General features: G+C 29.2%; 1 protein-coding gene across 1 annotated transcript in view; it reads right to left on the bottom strand.

Annotated features, from left to right (window-relative positions):
* LOC107441737 (agrin) overlaps nucleotides 1–21,120 on the bottom strand; it is a 331,154-nt gene that overhangs the window by 71,253 nt on the left and 238,781 nt on the right. Inside the window, exons 8-10 of the mRNA XM_071183001.2 lie at nucleotides 12,398–12,492; nucleotides 5,826–5,940; nucleotides 3,144–3,362 (exon numbers count right to left, since the gene is read on the bottom strand). Coding sequence (XP_071039102.2) covers nucleotides 3,144–3,362; nucleotides 5,826–5,940; nucleotides 12,398–12,492 — 429 coding nt within the window. The remainder of the gene's footprint in view (nucleotides 1–3,143; nucleotides 3,363–5,825; nucleotides 5,941–12,397; nucleotides 12,493–21,120) is intronic.

Genomic DNA, 21,120 nt, shown 5'->3' with positions numbered 1-21,120 from the left:
AAATCAAACTCTATGTTATCCAAACCAATGTAGGATTACTTATTAAATTTCCTGAATAGTACTTTTTACTACGTTTTAAGCTACTTATAATACTAAAAAATGCGTCTGATTTGCATTCTAGTATAATTTATATTTTCAATAAAATTAACGAAATATACGTGATTAAAAGTGTATGTATTCACAAAAGTAGTTTCGCAGGATTTTAACCATCGTGAGTATAAATCATTCCGATTTATTTACTCATGAAATAATGATGGACTTTATTCTTACATTAAATAATCTAGTTCAAAATATTTTCGAAATCAATATTATCTGGACCAAAGTATGAATATTTATCCTTAAACGTTAATCTTAACCTTAAACTGGACTTACCTTAGAGTAAATTATTTTTCTGCAAATTTCAAATTATTTACCACTGCTGAAAAATGGAAATTTGATTGGTTTTTAGTAAAATGTGTAATTTCAATTCCAAAAACAAAGATATCTCTTAAGTAAAAATTCATATTTTTTAGAAAATAATTATAGTAAATATATAATTACTGAACAATCGTTTTTAGTCCTGTTAGTCCATTCGTTTGTTATGCTAGTGCGTTGTCATTTATAAGTAATAACCTCAGCATCAATATAAATTTAATGCCGTGGACAACAAAATATATTAGAAATTTTTTTTTAGATATTTTTGTAAAATGTTTACCATTATAAACATAAATAATTCAGCTTTTATGCTATACTAACTGTGCGCAATTCCATGCAACTATGCCGAAGGATTATTTAAGATGCAGATACTTCGCTAAAGTGTTGCACTTTAAAGTCGAATTTTATTTTGTCAGCAAACACAAGGTATGTATATTTTATAAAGAAGTTTAGTATCTCTGATGTTTTGATCTTTGAAATATATATTTTTCGCCAATTTATATTTATATAAAGAATCTCCTAATTAAAAACTCATATTTTTCGAAGATAATTATAGTAAATATATAATTACTGAATACTTATTTTTTATTCCTGTTAGTTCATTTGCTTGTTATGTTAGTCAGCTGTCATTTATAAGTAATTACCTCAGCACCAATATAAATGAAACGCTGTAAACGACAAAATATATTAGAAAGCATTTTTTTAGATATTTTTGTAAAATGTTAACCATTATAAACATAAATAATTCAGCTTTTATGCTAAATCAACTGTCGCAATTCCATACAAATATGCCGGGGGATTATTTGAGATACGGATACTTCGTTAAAGTGTTGCACTTTAAAGTCGAATTTTATTTTGTCTGTTAACACAAGGTATATATATTTTTAAAGAACTTTAGTATCTCTGATGTTTTGATCTTTGAAATATATATTTTTCGCCGATTTATCGAAGAACAATCAAACATACATATACAGACGCAAAAAGAAGAAGAAAAAAAACTTTTTATTTTTTGGATCACATTTCCAATACTTTCAATTCCCTAAAGCTTTTTTACATTTTATGCGCCATTATCCACTCGGTTGCTATATCGCGAAAAAATAGCGGAATAAAGCAAAAAATAATATTTTGCTCGAAGTATTATAAAAAAAGGAAGAAATAAATGGTGAAAAATTGTGTGCTTCTCCACTTTTATTCATGAAACATTTATGTGGTTGGAGGAAAAAAAATCTTCTCTTTTTAACAATAAGAATGAGAATAGTTCGTCGATGCAGTGTCAGAGAAATTACAATTCACGTCTGGGTGCGAGATTTTTCGGTTAAAAATTTCGACAACTTCTCACTTTTGAAAAGTCGTTTTCTTCTATTTCAGAGAGAAAATAAGTTTGGAAAAATATTGCTCAAATTTGACAGTACTTGTTCTCAAAGAAATGCTCTAAAAAAATATCTCAGTAGTTCTGAAATATGTATAGGTAAAAATACATTCTTTTTTAAAGTAATGCTCTTCTTTTTTATAAGGATTTCTTAATATATATTTACATTTGCTGATGTTAAAAAAGTCATCTATTAAAAAGTGGCTTTTAGGTCACAGAAAAAACTATTGGTTTGCGCGGTTTAAGTGATTTTTGAGTGATTGAATTTTAATTGGTGTGCTAAAACGTGAAAATTCTCAAGCCTGTACAGTTATTCTTGGTGAAAAAAAACGAAACGTCCACTCTAACAGTGACCACCTAGAAAAACATAAGTACTTAAATGTGTTTTTATATCTAACTCTTAATAATAATATAAACTAATTGAACATCTTTTCTTCGCACGGTCTTAAAACGAAAGTTATTAGTCAATGAATCGGAATTAATCCACACTGTGAAATCAAACTGAAAGATAAAAGATATATTTCCCACATAGTCCAGTCAAATTGTCAATGCTTATTCTCAATTGATTCCAATTATAATTAATTATTGTAGAAGATAATTTAATGCATAATCAATGTTTCAATTAGGCTACTAAACAAGATTTTGCTGGTGGTAAAAATGTAGACTGGTATTTACTTTATTATTTGAATTAACCAACACTGCAAAATCATGCTTAAAACTAAAAGATATATTACAAACATAGTTCAGTCAAATTTCCAATCCTTATTATTCGTGATTTAATCCTAATTATAATTAAATTTTATAGAAAATAATTTAATACATAATTAATGTTTAAATCAAGCTACAAAACAAGATTTTGCTGTTGACAAAAATGTACACTGATATTTACTTTTGAGCGAATTGAACAGCGATGTCCTTTAGATTTGAAATAATCTTACTATGGTACTAAATGAAACCATATTATCATGCTTCTTTAACTTGAAACATGATACTATGATTAAACTTGAATAAAAATGTGGCTCATTGTTACGTCATAATTAACATATAGCGAATTTGCACGATACTCTTGTTCAAGATATCGATAATACAGCTCAAGGAATTGATATTATGGAACATGATACGGATTTTACAGTTCTATATTGAGAAGATTTTTCTGAGAGTGCATGAAGCAAAGCAATATAAAAAAAATCAAACAGGGAGAAATTATAAAAAAAGAAAATAAATAAATAAATTGAACAACAAATGATCCTTTACTTCTATGTGTACGTTACTTTTGCATCGTAAAAATAAGCTATATTAAAAGCAAATTTAACAGAAAAAATTGCTTTTTTTTATTTTTAAATTTTATAAAAGTATTTACCTTGACCAGCATTACCAACATCTTCACATTCACCATAGAACATTACATTCAGTTCTTGACTTCGAATACAGGCTTCTCTCCTCATTTCACATTCATTAGGATATGACATGCCGTCACTGGCACATACTGGTTCATACGTGTCAGGACAATTAATTGGACAAACACACTGGCCGTTCTCGCATCTGGCACCATACTTACAGTGCACATTTTGACACAAGTCTGGAATTCATGATATAAGTTAAATATTATCAATAAAACAGTAAGGACATAGGATTTAAATAATTATAAAAATATTTAAGATCGTTTTCGTAAACATAATACTAAACTACAACATAAAGCAAGCTATACATTTTGAAAAAATAAATGTTTCAGTTGTGTTGCAGCAAATATCTTTCTCTGTAAGATAAGTAAAGTGCGAAGCTCTTTTATAAATATCAAAGTTCTCCGATAAATATGAAATATTTAAAATTTATTTCAAATTTTTTCCTATGAATGTCAAAACTTTCTGATGAATGTCAAAACTTTCGGATGAATGTCAAACCTCGCTAATGAGTATCAAATCTCTCCGAAAAATGTGAATTGGTGTCCCGCATTGGACTAATCGTAAAGACTCGGTTCCAAGTAGAACACCGAAGTCAAGCATCACTGACTGCGGTCAGTAAACAGGTGGGTGACACTCGCAGGTCATCGGGCTACCAAAGCAGAGGAGCCCTCCCCTCTGTAGAGGATCAAATTTGCGATGGCATGTCTTCGGGTCATTCTCAGGGATGTTTCCCAAACTGTCGTCAATAGCCCATTGTGCAGCTCTAGTGCGACGTAAATAAAATACCTACCTACCTTCCTCAGATCTCTCCGATAAATGTCAAATCTTACCGATGAGTGTAAAAACTCTCCGATGATTATAAAAACTCGTCGAAAAATATCAAATCTCGCCAATTAATGTCGAAATGTTCACGGTATGCAGTTGCTTTGGCATGTTTTCAAAATTGCTGTTCACTTATTATTATATTGTTTCCGTACACCACCAGGTGACTGATATTGCATGCATCGACAATCACGGTACATCGATGATGAGCGATGAAAAAAATAAAAATTTTTATTATTTTTAATTTACAACCCAGTTATCATTGCACTTTTGATCAATAATCAGTGCAGTTTCCCAGTTATCAGTGCACTCCATACATCACCTGACTGACATTGCATAGGTCGACAATGTGTATCGATAGTGAGTGATGAATAAAAGAAAAAAAATATTATTTTTACAAACTTCCTGTGCAGTTATCAGTGCATTTTGCAATCCCCGATACACCAATGTACAGTGCGCAAAAAAGAGCACCCTGGATAGCTTTTGATCTGATGATCGGTTCTTCACGTTCTAGGACACAATTTTAATGGCTCGAGGAAGTGACCTCGCATATGCTAATTAATTAATGCCGACGATAATTCATTGAATCAGGCATGAAAACGTACTTTCTCTACATAAAAATGCCTTTTTTCCGACCGATTTGGACTTCAGACCATCAAAATATAGGGAATAGCCGCGATCTGGAAAATATGGCTCTAATTGTTTGGTCAGGAGAACATTGTAATGGTTGGACACCTTTACGTTAATTTTACTTTTTGCGTATTTCATTATAGTTCGAGAACTTTTTAAGCGAATTGAAACATTTTTGCAACCAGTTATAAAATTCGTTTATCCAAAGACAATTCCATGCAAAAAATATTTTTTTACTGAATATTTATTATTTTTTTAAATTTTATTTAATAACGTTCGAAAACATTTTGAACTGTAAGGTATGGAATTTTTTGCATCAATTTAAAGAATATAATTTTACATGTTAAAATACAAAATTTGAGCAATATCGAACGAATGGTTTTTGAGAAATCGAGTTTAAATATCTGAGTCCTAGAACGTGATTCTTTATTTAGAGAGTTCGCTTATAATTTCTTATTTCTGTTCTACTTTAGTTTACTTATACAGTTTCTGGACAAATTATTAGACCCGGTAAGATTCTATGCAAAATCTTAATTATCGGCTGATGCTACACAACATTATTGTTTTTACGCTGCTGAAACCGGTTTATACTTGTTTTTGCTCGTGTATCAGTTGGTTAACATTGTAATGTAATACGTTAAAAATAAACACAAATGGAAAGTATATAAAATATCTCATGAAAAAAAACCCATCACATGTATCTTTCAATATAAAAGTAGATACTGCATACAAACTCGTGCAAAACATGCAATTACTAAACCACTACAGTGCATCTAATCATTTGGTCATTTGTTTCTTGTATTGGTCTAATTATTATAATATACTAATATAATGCTTGATATTATAAATATTTAATATTTGTATAATATATCGCCTAATTTATCCAATCGTCGCATTTATATTATATATCGTCCAATTTAACCCATTGATACAAGAACGTAAACAAGTACAAACCGCGTAAAAACAATAAAACTGTATAGTATCACCTGATATTTAAGGTTTTACATAGAATTTTATAGTGCGTCTAATAGTTTGGAAAGTGTTAGTTTACTTCAGATTTTTGTTGCCAGCACGAGAAAAGAAATTTCTTCGGTATTTTAATAAAGTATAAACATTTAGCGTAATATAAATTGTGACAAAATGTTGGTGCTTAACAAAAGTTAAGCACCTTTAGAATATAAACATACCACATGGACCTCTGGACCCGACCACAACATATTGCCCTTTATTGCAAGCTGCCACTCTCATTTCACATTCATTCAAATATGTAACTCCATCTGTTCCACAGATTGAAGACTCTACCTAAAGTGAAGAAAAAAGAGTTTCTCTGTAACGAAACTAGGCCAAGTATTTTTGTACATCAAACAACTAATTCAAATGTTTATACAACAGGTTGGCAGTTAAGTTCTTTCAATTTGTTTTTTAAATTCCTTCTATTATTTCACACTCTCCCTACATCTTGTTCAAATTTTCAATCGTTAATAAAATACTTTTTATTCATTCACTCAAGTTCAAATACATTTCTCTTAAACTTGTAGTGGGTGACACTTGATGTTTATACAGTTTTTTAAGATATTAATCCATTAATTAAATTTAATTGATAAATTTTAGTTTTAGATGGGAGAAAAAATTGTAATTATTTAATAAAAAGTAACAAAAATAAAAAATTTCTTTTATTGTTGACTTGAGTAGGAATTGACTAAATATTTCTTATGTTACTTGTTTTTGTCAATTTTTTAAATATTTTGAAATGTGATCTTTCCATTTTCTCTGTCCGCTTATTTATTATTTCCTTTTTAAAATTTGATTTGATTTTTTCGTCATCGAACTCTACTGGACGTCCAGATTAAAGTTCGCCTTTAAGGTGAAAATTTAAATTTTTGACCTCAATGATTTAAGTTTTTATCCTTTTATTTTTGACGTTGAGATCATTCAGAAAAAAAAATTGTAGGACAAATACTAGCTTTAAAAAAGACCATCGGCAATAATAAATTATTTATTCTAGCATTTCAAGTTTCATATACTACATTGGTTGAATTTTATTTCAAGTTGTCAGCCGGTTTATCGCCAAGTTGATCGCCAGGATGAGCGATGTTATTCCATTTATGACAACCCGCTAAGTAACCGCTGCCTATATTATACAATTTATAACACTCAACATTTCATTTATAGCGTACATTTTGTACAGTTCCTGGCCAAACTATTAGACGCACTATAAGATTCTATGTAAAATCTTAATTATTAGCTGATACTATACAGCTTTATTGTTTTTACGCTATTGAAACCGGTTTGCACTTGTGTACGTTCGTGTATCATATTGGTTAAATTAGACCATACATAGTATATAGACCATACACAGGATAAATTGAACTGTGCATTATATAAATATAGAATATTTATTATATCAATCATTATATTAGTATATTATAATAATTAGATCAAATTATTAGACGCACTTTAATGTTTTAATACTTGCATGATTTGCCGATTTTATAAGCAATACTTTTATACGAGGGTTGTAAATTAAATAGTGGCAACTTAACCTTGAAACTCACAGATGGGTGGGCATGCGCAAATAGGGTATGGGTGCGGTGAGGTGGCGCTGCTGTCGATGTGTAGAGTGCAAAAAACAGTCGATTTGCTTAGAAGAGTAGTTGTTGCGTGGCGTTAAAGTGAGGAGTTTCGTTTCTATCGTTCTAAAGCATGTTGTGAAAAGGCTTAATGACGAAAAAGGACGAGATGCTTGAACCCATCGTGTTACTGTCCTATACGGTAAAACATTTGCTCCACAGGCTTCCACTAATCCTCAATAGCATTCTGTTGCATTTTTGCCACGGGCAACCTCGATTGTAAGCCACGACCGCTGATCATCTTTTGAAAACATGCTTTAGAGCGATGGAAACGAAACTCCTCACTTTAACGCCACACAACAACTACCCTTCTAAGCAAATCGACTTAGAAGGGTAGGTATTTAGGGCTTTTTTTGCACTCTACACATCGACAGCAGCGCCACCTCACAGCTCTCGTATCCAATTTGCGCATGCCCACCCTTCTGTGAGTTTCAAGGTTAAGTTGCCACTATTTAATTTACAACCCTCGTATTTGAGCATAAATGTAATGGATTTTAATTCAGGAGATTTTTTATATAGTTATATACTTTTTATTTGTATCTATTTTGAACGTATTGCATTGCAATGTTAACCAATTGATACAGGAGCGTAAACAAATGCAAACCGGTTTCATCCGAGTAAAAACAATACAGCCGTATAGTATATCACCTGCTAATTATAATTTTACATAGAATCGTATAGGGCGTCTAATAGTAAGGCCAGAGGCTGTATAACATGCGTCTCCATTTTCACATTCTTTGCCTTATTTTGAAGTAAAATGCCTTTTATTTGGATTATAATTTTTTTATGTTTTAATTATGAAATTAATTTAATTTCAGAGCCATATTATTTAGTAGGGCGATATACGGAAACACAATTGGCGCCTAAAAAGGAGATTGCCTATTTTACTCATGCGGCACATCCTAATATATATTTACCACTAAATCACTTAGCTAACTCTTTTATTTACATTAAAGTCTTGCCTCACTAAACTTTTTGGGGGTAAAAGAAAGCCAAGTTTTTCTGTCTTAATGACAAAATACCAAACAAGAAGATTAGTTGTCTCTCAGACCAAACTTATTTACTTTTAGAAGAATTTTCCCGTAATTAATAATTAAAAGTATTTAATTCACTTTAGACCGAAACGAAAGGAAATGGGCGCTCACATTAGTACGAAAGAGAAACTCTTTTATAAATAGATTGAAACTTTGAAAGCTTAGCTGGAAAAATCTCTGTTGTTTTATCTCGACGCACAAAAACAAATGGTACAATGGAATTGTATTTGGTCCAAAAATAAATTGAAAGTTTCTGGCTTTTAGGAACTTTTATACTCCGACACTCAAAGTAAAATAAATTTTGTCTAAGTTAAACAATTCTCTTATCTATCTTTCCCACCAAATGGAATTTTAAGAAAGCAAGGAGAAGATTGAATTGAAAGTCTAAAATTGTTCTTTTTTTTTGTGCGTCAAACTAAATAAACAATTGGAAAAAAATAGAATTCAAAATTTAATTTACTAATAAAATTTGCGGAATAAAATAGAGAGTAACATATTGCTCTGAAACATCCTGCAACAAACGATATTGCGGCTTTTTCTTCTTCAATTTGATAAATTGCTTACTCAGTTTCGGTGCAAAGAAACTGTTAGAATAAGAAAACAAATTTTTGCTGCTCCCAAGTTTTGATAAAACTATTATTTTGTGCTCACTAAATGATTGAAAAGTGTACTTTTTAAATGTAACTTTAAAATATTTATTCTTTAAAAGTCTTCAGAAAGTATAATATTATTACAGTTTTTGAAAAATCAATATTTTTAATTTCATTTGAAATTTTATTTTTACTTAAATTTTTTTACGAAGTTCTTCACTATATTTTAAAATCTTAGCTATTTAAACCAAATAAATAGAATTTTCTTCAATTTCATGAATTTCTTCTTCAATTTGATAAATTGCTTACGAGTTTCGATGAAAGGAAACTGTCAGAATAACAAAACAAATTTTTGCTGTTCCAAAGTTTTGATAAAACTATTTTGTGCTTACTAAATGAGTGAAAAGTGTACTTTTAAAATGTAGCTTTAAAATATTTATTATTTAAAAGCTCTCAGAAAGCTTACAGTTAAATTCTTAGAATTAAAAGCTTGCAGTTTTTGAAAAATCAAAAATTTTGAGGTTCTTCATTATAGTTTTAAACCTCAGATATTTTTACGAAATAAATAGAATTTTTTTCAATTTCATAAATTTCTTCAATTTGATAAATTGCTTAGTGAGTTTCAGGATAAAGAAACTGTTAGAATTCCAAAACAAAATTTTGCTGCTCCCAAGTTTTGATTAAACTATTGATTTGTGTTTACTAAGTGATTGAAAGTTGTATTTTTTAAATGTAGCTATAAAATATTTATTCTTTAAAAGCTTTTAGAAAGTATATTATTATTAAAGTTTTTGAAAAATCAAAATTTTCTGTTTAGTTAATTTTTTTGAATTTTTTTTTCTCAAGAAAATCAAAAATTTCTTTTGTTTAGTTAAAAAATTTTTTTTAGATTCTCCATTATAATTTTAAATCTTAGTTATTTAAGCCAAATGAATAGAATTTTAACAAAACAAATTTTATTTATTCTAATGCTTTGCGGAAAAAAGGAAATATATATTGTCATTGCTAAATGATTTAAAGGTGTTCTTTTTTAACTTTAGCTTTCAAAATACTTATTCTTTAAAAGCTTTAGAGAAGTATAATATTATTACAGTTTCTGCAAAATTGAAATGTCCAGTTTAATTTAAAATAATTTTCCTCAGTCAAAATATTTTAGAAGCGGTTCACCATATTTTTAAATCTAGCTATTTAAAGCAAATGGAAATTTAACAAAATAAATTCTCTTTATTTTCATGTTTTGCAGAAAACGTGCTATTTTTATTAAATGATTTAAAGTGAACTAAAGTTTTAAAATACTCATGCTTCCAAAAGGGTTTTAGAAAAAATAATACTATTATAGATTTTACTGATCTCGTTTAGTTTAGTTTTTGTGTTGGTTAAAATAGCTTTAAAAATTTTTAAACAACGCTTTTAAACTTTAAAGAAAGAAAAAAATGACAAAAAAATCGTCTTCATTTAAAAAATTTAACCATTTTTCTTGAACAAAACGATATTTATTAAATCGTTTTATAATTATTGTTTTCAAAATGTGAGATTTGTAAAGTGGTTTTGTTAAAGTAATTTCCAAACGGTAGGGAATTAAACCAAAATAAAATTAAATTCTAATTTTTAGAACACATGAATGAATACATGATTGAAAGAAGTAGGAATCATTATCAAAATATGCGGAAAAGAAACATTTTTAATTTATTCTTTTCCGCATACTTTGAATTATTGATTCGTTTCTGCATTTGTCAACTTGTTAATAAATTTTTTTGAAGTTTCTGCGTATTAAAAACGTTTATGCATACGCTTATGCACAAGTTAGCAAGATAAGCTAAATTAAAGACTCACTTTTCAAAAGAAATCTTACTTACTGCATATTCACTACTAAAGCAGAATATTTTAGTAGAGAATACTGCAGAAAGATATGATTAAGCTTTTAATAACACTCATAGAAGATTAATTTTTGTTTCATTATTATTTCATCAAGCAAAGATATTTATTAAACAATCATAAACATGATTTTAATTAAAATCTTGTAACGATATCACGTATACACAATTTCATAGCTTTACGTTTTTTTTTGTTCGTTAATTTGGAAAAATTTAGCTTAGAACAAATTCCTTGTCATCAGAACAGAGTCCGCATATTAGCTTACAGCTCTCTGATTGTCATTTTAATTGGATAATCAGGATAAAGCAATAAATTTGTCTCTTTGATCTCGTTAGTTTCGGAAAGGAATGAGATATTTGTTCGAGAATCCTATGTTCGATGGGACGAGAAACATTCGAATGAATTATGTTCAGTTAGTCCTTTTCATCTATTGTAGAGATAAAAGCTAGTGGTGTTCGAAATTCAATTTGGTTAAATTACGAAATTAAAGTTGCATAGGTTTCATAGAATAAACCAAATCTGCTGTAAAAAGAACAATAGAATACGCTTCCTTATACCAAAAATACATTATCTATATAATGCACAGTATAATGCATTTAATTTATAAAAAAAATGAAATTTATAAAATAAGCACAGAAATCAAACTCATTTTTTCTATATTTATTATTTTCATCTTTATCATTTTGTTTACTTACTAATTTTATTGTTATTATTTGTATTAATTTATTATTTTGTATTAATTTGGATCAAAATAGGGGGGAAATATAATATTTAGCATTTTAATAATTTTTGGCTATGAATTCGTCGGTATCATTTTTCTGTGTTAAAGGTTAAATCTTCCAAACACAGCTCACTTTCGAAGAATAATTTTAAACATTCGCACTTATCTGCAGTTAATTATATTTAATTTCATTAATTTTCAAAACGGATTATTGATAAATTTTTAAATATGAATTTTAAAATTTTTTTTTTACAAAAATATGTTTTTATTTATTTCATATTTTGGAACAAATATAATTCCGAGAATCTAACAGATTTTTTTTAGTATCTATCAGACAGATTTTTAAAATAACAAATCCATACTAAATATATTTTTACTGGTAATTAGAGTGTCTGAAAAAATATATAAAAGGGACACTGGTGTCCCATCTGCGAAAAAGAATATGAGAATTAAATACTTCAATAATTTTAAATAATTCTTATTTTTAATTATTCCATATTTTATTATTTAGAACTAAATACCTTTTATTTTAAAAAACTTCATATCCTTAATTTTTGAATATTTCATTTTTATTTTTATAATTAAATATTTTTAAATAATTAAGCATATATGAGTAATTAAATATTCATGAATAATTAAATATTCATGAATAATTAAATATTCATGAATAATTAAATATTCATGAGTAATTAAATATTCATGAATAATTAAATATACATGAATAAGTCAATGCTCATGAATAATTAAATAAAAGTAATTAACTATTTTTTGAATAATTCAATATTTTTGAATTATTAAATATTTATGAATAATTAACTATTTTTGAATAATTAAGTATTTTTAAAAAATTAAATATTTTTAAAGAATTAAATATTTTTGAATAATTTGAAAATTATATTGTGAACTTACTTTGATGCAGGAGTGTGGACATACACAACGAGCTTCATTCTTTCCATTACTCTCACATACAGCATAGAATTCACATTTCTTGTTCTCACACCCATCTAATGAAAACAAAATCAATTCATTAAGACTTTTTTTAAAATTTGATTTAAAGAAAAAAAACATAATTTTTATTTATCAGGCCTTGAAATTCAACTAATATAAGGTTAATGCCACATAAATAACTGTTGACAAATTCTTGTTCGGAGAAGATTTGCAACTTTTCTTTTCTATTTTTATAGTCACTTCATAAATTAGATTTTTCTTTATAAATTAGATTTTGTTTTTTATTTTTATAGTCATTTTATAATTAGCTGTGGTTGCTTAAGGGATAGAGTACTGGCTAATGGTACAATGAGAGGAATCGGGTTCGAATCTCAGTGATGGCTGATCGATACGAATCCACACCCAGCTTTCCCCGACCTAACTTACAATTTCTTTCATTGCTAGACAGGCCATGGGTTAGAGTTCCCTTGTTGTCAGGGATTGTTTTCGGGATTTTCGTCTCCACGTAACGCAAGTGTGGGCTAGTTCCATTCAAAAGTCATCCACGAAAGTAAATTTCTCCGATTACTGGATACAGAAGTTTAATGGTCTGCTGGGTTGTGTTTATAAGTACAAGGCTGCGGAGTTGAACTTTGGCAGTTGCAAACACAGAATTGAGTCGGCTGTTGAACGACGGTTATAAAATAATTTTTTTTATATTTTTTTATTTAATTAAAAAGTGAGATTTATTTAAAATACGAAAGCTAAATACTAAATAAAATAATTTTGAAATCACATAAATTAGTGTGTGTCGGCAAATTTCTCTTTGGAAACGAATTGTCAGTTGTTAGAATTTTAGCTTTAATAAAAACATCGATTTATTCATGATTTAGAAGTTGACAACCAGCTAAAAAAAATTAAAAACCACATAAATTAGTTTGTGCAAAAAATATCTCTCTCAAACAAGATATTAGTTAGATTTCTAATTTTTTTCCGAGATAATTTATTTTTTTGATATTTTGCATTCGCTTGATTTGAATGTATTTACAAAATTGAAGTATTTGCAGAAATCCCGAGAAAATACCCTTCCCCCCTTGAATTAAATAATAAAACAGGGAAAATTTGTTAAAAAAATACATGTCGCGAAAATAATTATTATTTTGAAATTTTTTCTTTTATAAATTTATTTTCGCCATATATCTTCGGTGTTAAAATCGTGTAACAATGATATATGATCCAAAACTCTATAAACCGTATTAAAATCATATCACTCAATAAACATCAGTTTCCATACAGAATCGAAATTACAAAGGATAAAATTTTAAATGAAAAATACTTAAGAAATTTAAAATAAGTGATGAACAAAGTATTAATTCAAATTTTTCCTCCGGGAGATTGCGCTCACTGGATTTTTTTCAACTTTCAAAATCTGAATCCGGAATCATGAAAAGTAAATTCTCTAAAGGATAGTAGATTTTCTAAAGGACAAATGCTCTATGGACATACTATTAATAAGGCCAAGCAAAGTGAATATAGTACAAATTATCTGAAGAAAAAAGACATACTGAAGTTTCGGTAATATAATGAAGAAGCAAGAAGCTTTTTTAGTGTTGAAAGAGAGAAGAAACTGCAGCAAACAAGTAACAACAAAAATGGTTTAATCAATAGGGAAAAAAACTGGTTCAATCAATAGGAGATGAAGAGCAAGCTTGAACGAGATAGCCAAAGGAAGTAAGATACCAAATAGGAGAATGTGAAAGATTAAGATTAAATAGATATCTAAATAATAGAAATTTATTACATTTAAATCTTGAAAATTACCCTCCACCAACGCCATTATTTCTTATGTCCCTTTTTCTGTTTGATTATATACTTATTTCTTATTCCTTATAATTGAAACCTTTTTTACACCTTGTTGAAATTTGTAATTTTAATTTAACACTCTCCTGCAATCAATCTTTGTTTCGACAATGAAAATCTTGATCACTTCTTGGCTCAACTACCACTATAAATATGAAATACCAATTCACTAGTACATTGTTTCTCAACGGGGGCGATACCGCCCCCCTGGGGGCGTTGGGAGTATGCTGAGGGGCGGTGAACTTGTTTTGGGCGCTAGGGGGGCGTTGGGAATGTTTTGGGCGGTAGGGGGGCGATGAGCTTTTTTGTCATTCAAATTTAATTTTAAAACTTACAAATAAATTTACTTAATAAATAAAATTAATCTAAAATTAATATTAAAGGAAAATAAAGATTAAACTAACAAAATAAATTAAGATTATTACATCTTTTGTACCACCGATAAAACGAACTTATACGACACCCTTTCTCCGTTTCGAACCAGCACAGCGCAGCTCATGAGTCTGTAGTTTTTGCCTCTGATTCATCATAGCTATTTCGCGAATGGCTCTGACTCATTCAGGTCATTTGACGGAAATTGAAGAGCATGAGCTTTCGGTATGAATGTTTGATTTGACTCCTGTTTCTTATGATGATTTTCGTTACCTTCCTTACAGTTTTTTACCTAGTTTCGATTCGATCTCATTGTTTATTTGGCCAGGTATATGCGCGAATTAGTTCCTTACCATAAATTATTTATTAATTTGGAGAAATAATTGATTTTCTTTCATCATTTGTACTTTGCTGCCACCAACAATGTCGGTTAACAAAAAGAAGTACCATCAATACCGTGCCACGCACTTGAAGTTTGGATTTGTTCAATCGCTGTTGAACTCTCAACTGCCCATGCGTTTACTTTGTAACAAAGTTTTATCTTATGAGACAATTAAATCCTTCCGCTAGCAGGAGCATTTGCAAAAGAACTCATCCTGACAAACAAAATAAAGATTTGTCATTTTTCGCGAACATCAAAGACAAGTTTCTGAAAGCACCTTCGGTCTCCGGGTTGCTAGAAATCTCATCACAAAAATGCGACGATGGTTTGACAGCCTCTTATAATATATATCAAAATTTATTGCTAATTCTGGGAAGGTTCATACTATCGGATCAGAGCTGATACTGCCGGTTGTCAAGTTTCAGAAACAGTTTTACGCCATCCAGCCACATCCAATCTAATCCGAAATATCCCATTAAGCAACGATACAGTGCGGGTTACGAAATGGTGAGATGGCCAAAGATGTTGAAGCTTCTTTAAGCAAACTTTTGATATCCAACGAATTTTTCCTTCAAGTTGAGGAATCAACCTTGCCATTCAATGTAAGCTTTACTGTAGGCGTAGATCCGGTTTGGAAAAGTTGGAAAAAGTAGTCACAAGATACTTTTTGCAAGAAGCTTGATTGTAGATACCAAAAGTAAATCTGTTTTTAATACTGTCCAAGATTATTTTACAGAGAAAAATATTCCTCTTGCGAATATTATGTCGATTGCCACTGATGGAGATCCTGCAATGGTGGGTCGACATCGCCTTTTTGTAAAGGGAAATACCAGATATTTTAGCTGTTCTCTGCCTGATTCACAGACAGCATTTAGTGGGGAAAAATATCAGAGACCGTTTGCATCAGTTATTGCAATATGTTATATTTGCTGTGAACAAAATTCGCAGTAATGCTCTCAACGATTGATTATTCAGACAACTATGTATAATGAAGTATTCAATCGTTTGCTACTACACACCGAGATTCTCTGACTTTTCAAAGGCGCCTGTCTCAATAGGTTTTGGAATCTTTTTGACTCTGTGCTTAAGTTTCTCTAAAACAGAGATGTTTTAGAGAAACTAAGACAGCTCTGAGAGACAGATTGCTAGAATTGGAGAAAGACTTTGACTGATTATATTATTATAATTTAATGGCATAAATTTACAACTTCATGCCGACGAGCTCAATTTGATCCCTATAAAATCAGTCATTTCTGCCTTTCTGAAAAAACTCATTTTGTGGAAGCAGAATTTTGGTTGGAATGAGTTCAGTGAAGCAGGTGAAATTCGCTCTGATGATGCACAAGAATATTGTCAACACCTTGACTCTTTACTCGTGGCCTTTTCTGACCGTTTTAAAGATTTTTTGTTCCCTTGAAGTCCCTCAATGGGTTATGAACCCTTTTGTGAATATTGAAACAGCAGAGGTTCAGATTTATGAGGAATTGGTCGAACTTTCAACTAATGAAACTTTGAAGTGATGATCGTCTCACAGAATTTTGTCTCCTCTACCCTGGACTGCGGACTATCGTTAAAAAATTTTTTAATGTCTTCCCTTCCTCCTACCTTGTCGAAAGTGGACTCAGTGCTGTTACGGATCTTGTCACACAAAAAAGAGAAATCAACTCGAAATTGTGTAACGAGGGGACCAGCGTCTTCACCACACTTAAAGTATTGAACCAAACGTTAAGAAACGAATGTCTCGTTGATACTACTTTTTAGTGTAAAAAAACTATTTTGGTACTACTATTTGTAAAAAAAACTATTTAATTATCTAATTAAGAATAAATGATTGATTTTAAGCATAGGTTTCTTTGTATTTTTTTTATTACCGTATTTATTTTAATTAGAACAAATAGACTGCGATTACTTGCCATGAGAAAAGTATCGAGTTAATGTACGCGCATTATTTGTTAAAACCAAACAAATGTAACTCTTAATAAATTGCTTAATGTTGCCTCTTATAATTCAGCACACCTCGCTCCGTCACCATGCTCTAAATAACTGGATTTTCACAACGGGGGGCGTTGAAATGATTTTTGCTCCTTAAGGGGGCGGTAACGTTAAAAAGGTTGAGAATCTATGCACTAGTATATAAGATATCTTAACTTTGAGCTAAGTTAACATGTCTTATATACTAGTGAGTTGGTATTTAATATTTGTAGTGGTACTTACGCCACATTACTCCCCTTCCAGACTTTCATCTGTGATAGAATTCGATGAACCAATACCACTAGTTGATTTTATGCTGTTTTTTTTTTATTTATATCATTTCTCTCATTATTTTTTTTTCTTTCCATTTTTCTGTTCATTGGCCGGGAGTCTTATTTACTTCACCGGATTCTTTTCTATTTTTGAGTGCTATATTTAAAGCAAATCAACTATTTAAAGTGGACCATCCATCGATGTTGACGAGTTCATAAGACGTCCGCAAGTCACCATACCTTCATATATCAAAAAGTACCTCAAGATAGAATTATCTTAAAAGGAAATCCGGTGAAGTAAATAAAAGTCTCCCGGCCTGTAAGCAAAAAAAATGATGGAAAAAATATTATGAGCAAAAATGATATAAATAAAAAAAAACAGTATGAAATCAACTAGTGGTATCTGTTCATCGAATTCTATCACAGATAAAATTTTGGAAGGGGAGTAATGTGGGGTAACTACCACCATAAATATTAAATACCAATTCATTAGTATATAAGACACGTTAACTTGATTCTGACTTGAGGTACTTTTTGATAGATGAAGGTTGGCATAGTCCATAGTTTCATCCCCTTCAACCTCTTGAATATAGAACTGGAATTAGAGCACGCATTATTTTGTGCTATATTCATGCCGTCTCCCATTGTTCACATGTAGCGAAAAGTTTACCCTTCTTTATTTGGATCAAAATAGTATTGTTAATTTCAGCTTTTTAAACAGAGATGTTTTATTTTCACAATAATTTTTGAATGTCAGATTTCACAGTAGTTTGAACTATAGGTTGAGTGAGATAGAACAGTGGGTGGAATAAGATAGAACAATGGGTTGAGCGAAATTGAACTGTGGGTTGGTTGAGCGAGAATAACCTGTGGGTTGAGCGAGAATAACCTGTGGGTTGAGCGAGAATAACCTGTGGGTTGAGCGAGAATAACCTGTGGGTTGAGCGAGTTTTACAAGTGGGGTGAGCGAAGGAGAAGAATGGATTAAATGAGATTAGAATCCAGCTTCTGAGAAATCTCATTTAGGTGGATAAATTTTGGTAGGAATAAAATCTTTCGAGAAATTAATCTTTCGAGTATTTGTTTGTGACAAGAAGATGACATGCTTATAGAAGATTTACAGAAATTATAAAAATTAAGAAATGCATATTAAATATGAATTATGTAAACTGTTTGTTGAAAATATGTAAACTGTTTATTCAAATTATGCAATCTATAAGTCGATTTATACAATTCAGTACTATTGCGAGTCATTTAAAATAACATATTTTCTGTTTCCAATAAAGGAATAAAAATTCATTATTTTACTTCTGCAAAATCGAAATAATTAGAACTCTATTTCTTTAGCAGCTTTATATATTTTCTATCTCGGCAAATGTAAATCATAAAATGAAAGAAAAAAATGAATCTTAATAATACAACAGAAAAAAAACTGACACCAGCATCATTTATAATTCTCATTAATTATTTCTCGTAAAAAGCTGAAAGCGTATTTTTTTCTTTACATTTACTATCTAATTGATAACGTATAAAAATATTAAAAATTAAAAACAATCCAAGCACTCGTAAAATTGTAAATTGCTTTAATTAGTTGTGTAATTGATTTTTAAAGAAAAAAACCTGTCCTTTAAATTAAAGGTTTTTTTCGTTTATAAAATTTTTATGACAATCTAGAAAGAAGGAGAAAAAAAACTTTATCAATTTGAAGATACAAAAATAATAATTTTTTCTTTGCCTTTAAGTCTTCAGATGCATAAAAATGAATTTCAGATCAATAAATAAGCAATTTAAAAACCTTCATTTAGGCAATTAGAATAACTAATAATTATAGAATAAATGAAAAGTGAATTCTTCTTATCTTATTTTTTTATTCAATGAAGATTAACTTCAGAATATCAATAAAATAAAAAAAATTTCGAAAAAAAATCTAGTATTTTTTCTGTGAAAATGTTTTAAAAATATGTATAATTTTTATTCTGCAAAGCATACTTGTGCTTAAAAAAACAAAACAAAAAAACATAAATTAATTAAAAGACGAAAATGGACAGATTTAATTTAAAGGTGGAAGGCGGAAAAAACATGAACTAATTGAACGGAAAATGCTACAGTGAGAAATTTTTTTTTTCAAAACTAACAAAATATGGTAAAATTTACAATGTCTCTAATTATATGAGAACAACAAAACGCTCAGTTCAGTAATTATTATCGAAATGTCATGGTAACGATTCTATTATATTTATTAGAAATTCTATTAGAAAGATGCCATTAAATGTCATTCGAAATCAATAATTAATTATAAATGGTTTTCTGATTCGACATAACCTTTGGTAAGCGAAATAAAATTTAGTAATTTTACTATGATACTTCGAGGATGGCATGAAAGTCATTTATTTGATTATATTTACTTTTCAGTTTTGTTTTTTTCACTAAATATATGATAATAGCAACTATAATTTTGAAAACCATTATCTCCGGTTAACCGTTCCCATATGAATGAGAAAATTGCCAAATGTATAATTTAAATATCATATACTTGGGTTTTCATTATCAGAATTATGGTCCTTTTACTCAAAATGTCATTAATCACAGTACAGTCATATTTCTAGATTTTTTTCTTCTCCTTATAAAACATGTTCAACCATCGTATTTAGCTTATATTTAAACTGGCTCCTCAATAGGGAAACATCTCTTCATAGATCAGAAATTAATACCGGTTTTCGTTTCTTCCACGTTTAAATATCAATAAAGATTTCTAATGTTCGTACTCTTTCAGTTTCATTTCCGAAAAGAAATATAAATATTTATATTAAGGGCGGTGCTTTCGAAACATCGATCCTAATTTTATAAAAAAATTTAAATGATAACTTTTAATTTTTTCATAAATAAAGAAAAGGACTTAAGAGTTTGCTTGCTAAACTTTACACTAATGTCGATATGGCCTTGCAAACATTTTATCTATGTATTTTTAAAAAAACAAACAAAAGGTACTAGAAATCAGAACAAAATATTCAAAAAATATTACTCATTTTAACAATTTGCTAACTTTAACTTACGTTTTAAGCATTTTCCAATACAATATTTAAAGAGTAACACAGTAAAATATAACTTTAAGATTAGTGACATTGAATTTTATTCTTCTAGCTCTTTTGGCAATAAATATTGTTTATACAAGATGTTACACTGTTTCCTTCTGTTTAATAGGACATTAGTGTTCTTTCTATTTGAAAAAAATATATAATGGAAAATTTTGCTTTTATTTCTATTATTATCCATTATTTTGCTTTAATTCATCGTATGGAATACAACACAAGATTTTTGTTACAATTTTTTGTTAATTTTTTTTATCAGCCTTTCTAATGTTTTTCTCGTAACAATTAAAAACCGGTTTTGCTATGCGGGTTAGACTGCTGATTAAATTGCGACTTTGAACGTGCTGTACAGTCAAAAAAGTTTTTTCTTGTTTCAAAACTAAATTTTTAAGTATAGAAAAAAATTAAATATGAAAATAAAACTATCTACAATGTTATTGAAACATATTTGAAACCAAATGGTTGGTTAATGTGGTATTCGAAAGATGGGCATTGAAATAAAGACTCATCTTTTCATTAATAACTCGAATTAACTCATTAATAATTACTGTTACATCTGACAACAGTAAAAACGCTTATGAAATTTCAGTAATACAACATAGAAATATGATTAATTTTATTTTGCTTTTTTTGTTGTTTTTTTAAAAAAAACTCAGAAGTTATATCCTGCATAATTATTTGTTTCCTCTGCCAAAAATAAAAATAATTAGACAATATCAATAATATAATAAATTATATTTTTCTTGCTCTTTTAAGAAC

The sequence above is a fragment of the Parasteatoda tepidariorum genome, chromosome 7 (genome assembly GCF_982258835.1).
Source record: "Parasteatoda tepidariorum strain Cologne lab strain chromosome 7, Ptep-v5.0, whole genome shotgun sequence".
NCBI lineage: Eukaryota > Metazoa > Arthropoda > Arachnida > Araneae > Theridiidae > Parasteatoda > Parasteatoda tepidariorum.
The sequence above is the reverse complement of the archived record's forward strand: the minus strand, read 5'-3'. Positions and strand labels throughout refer to the sequence as shown.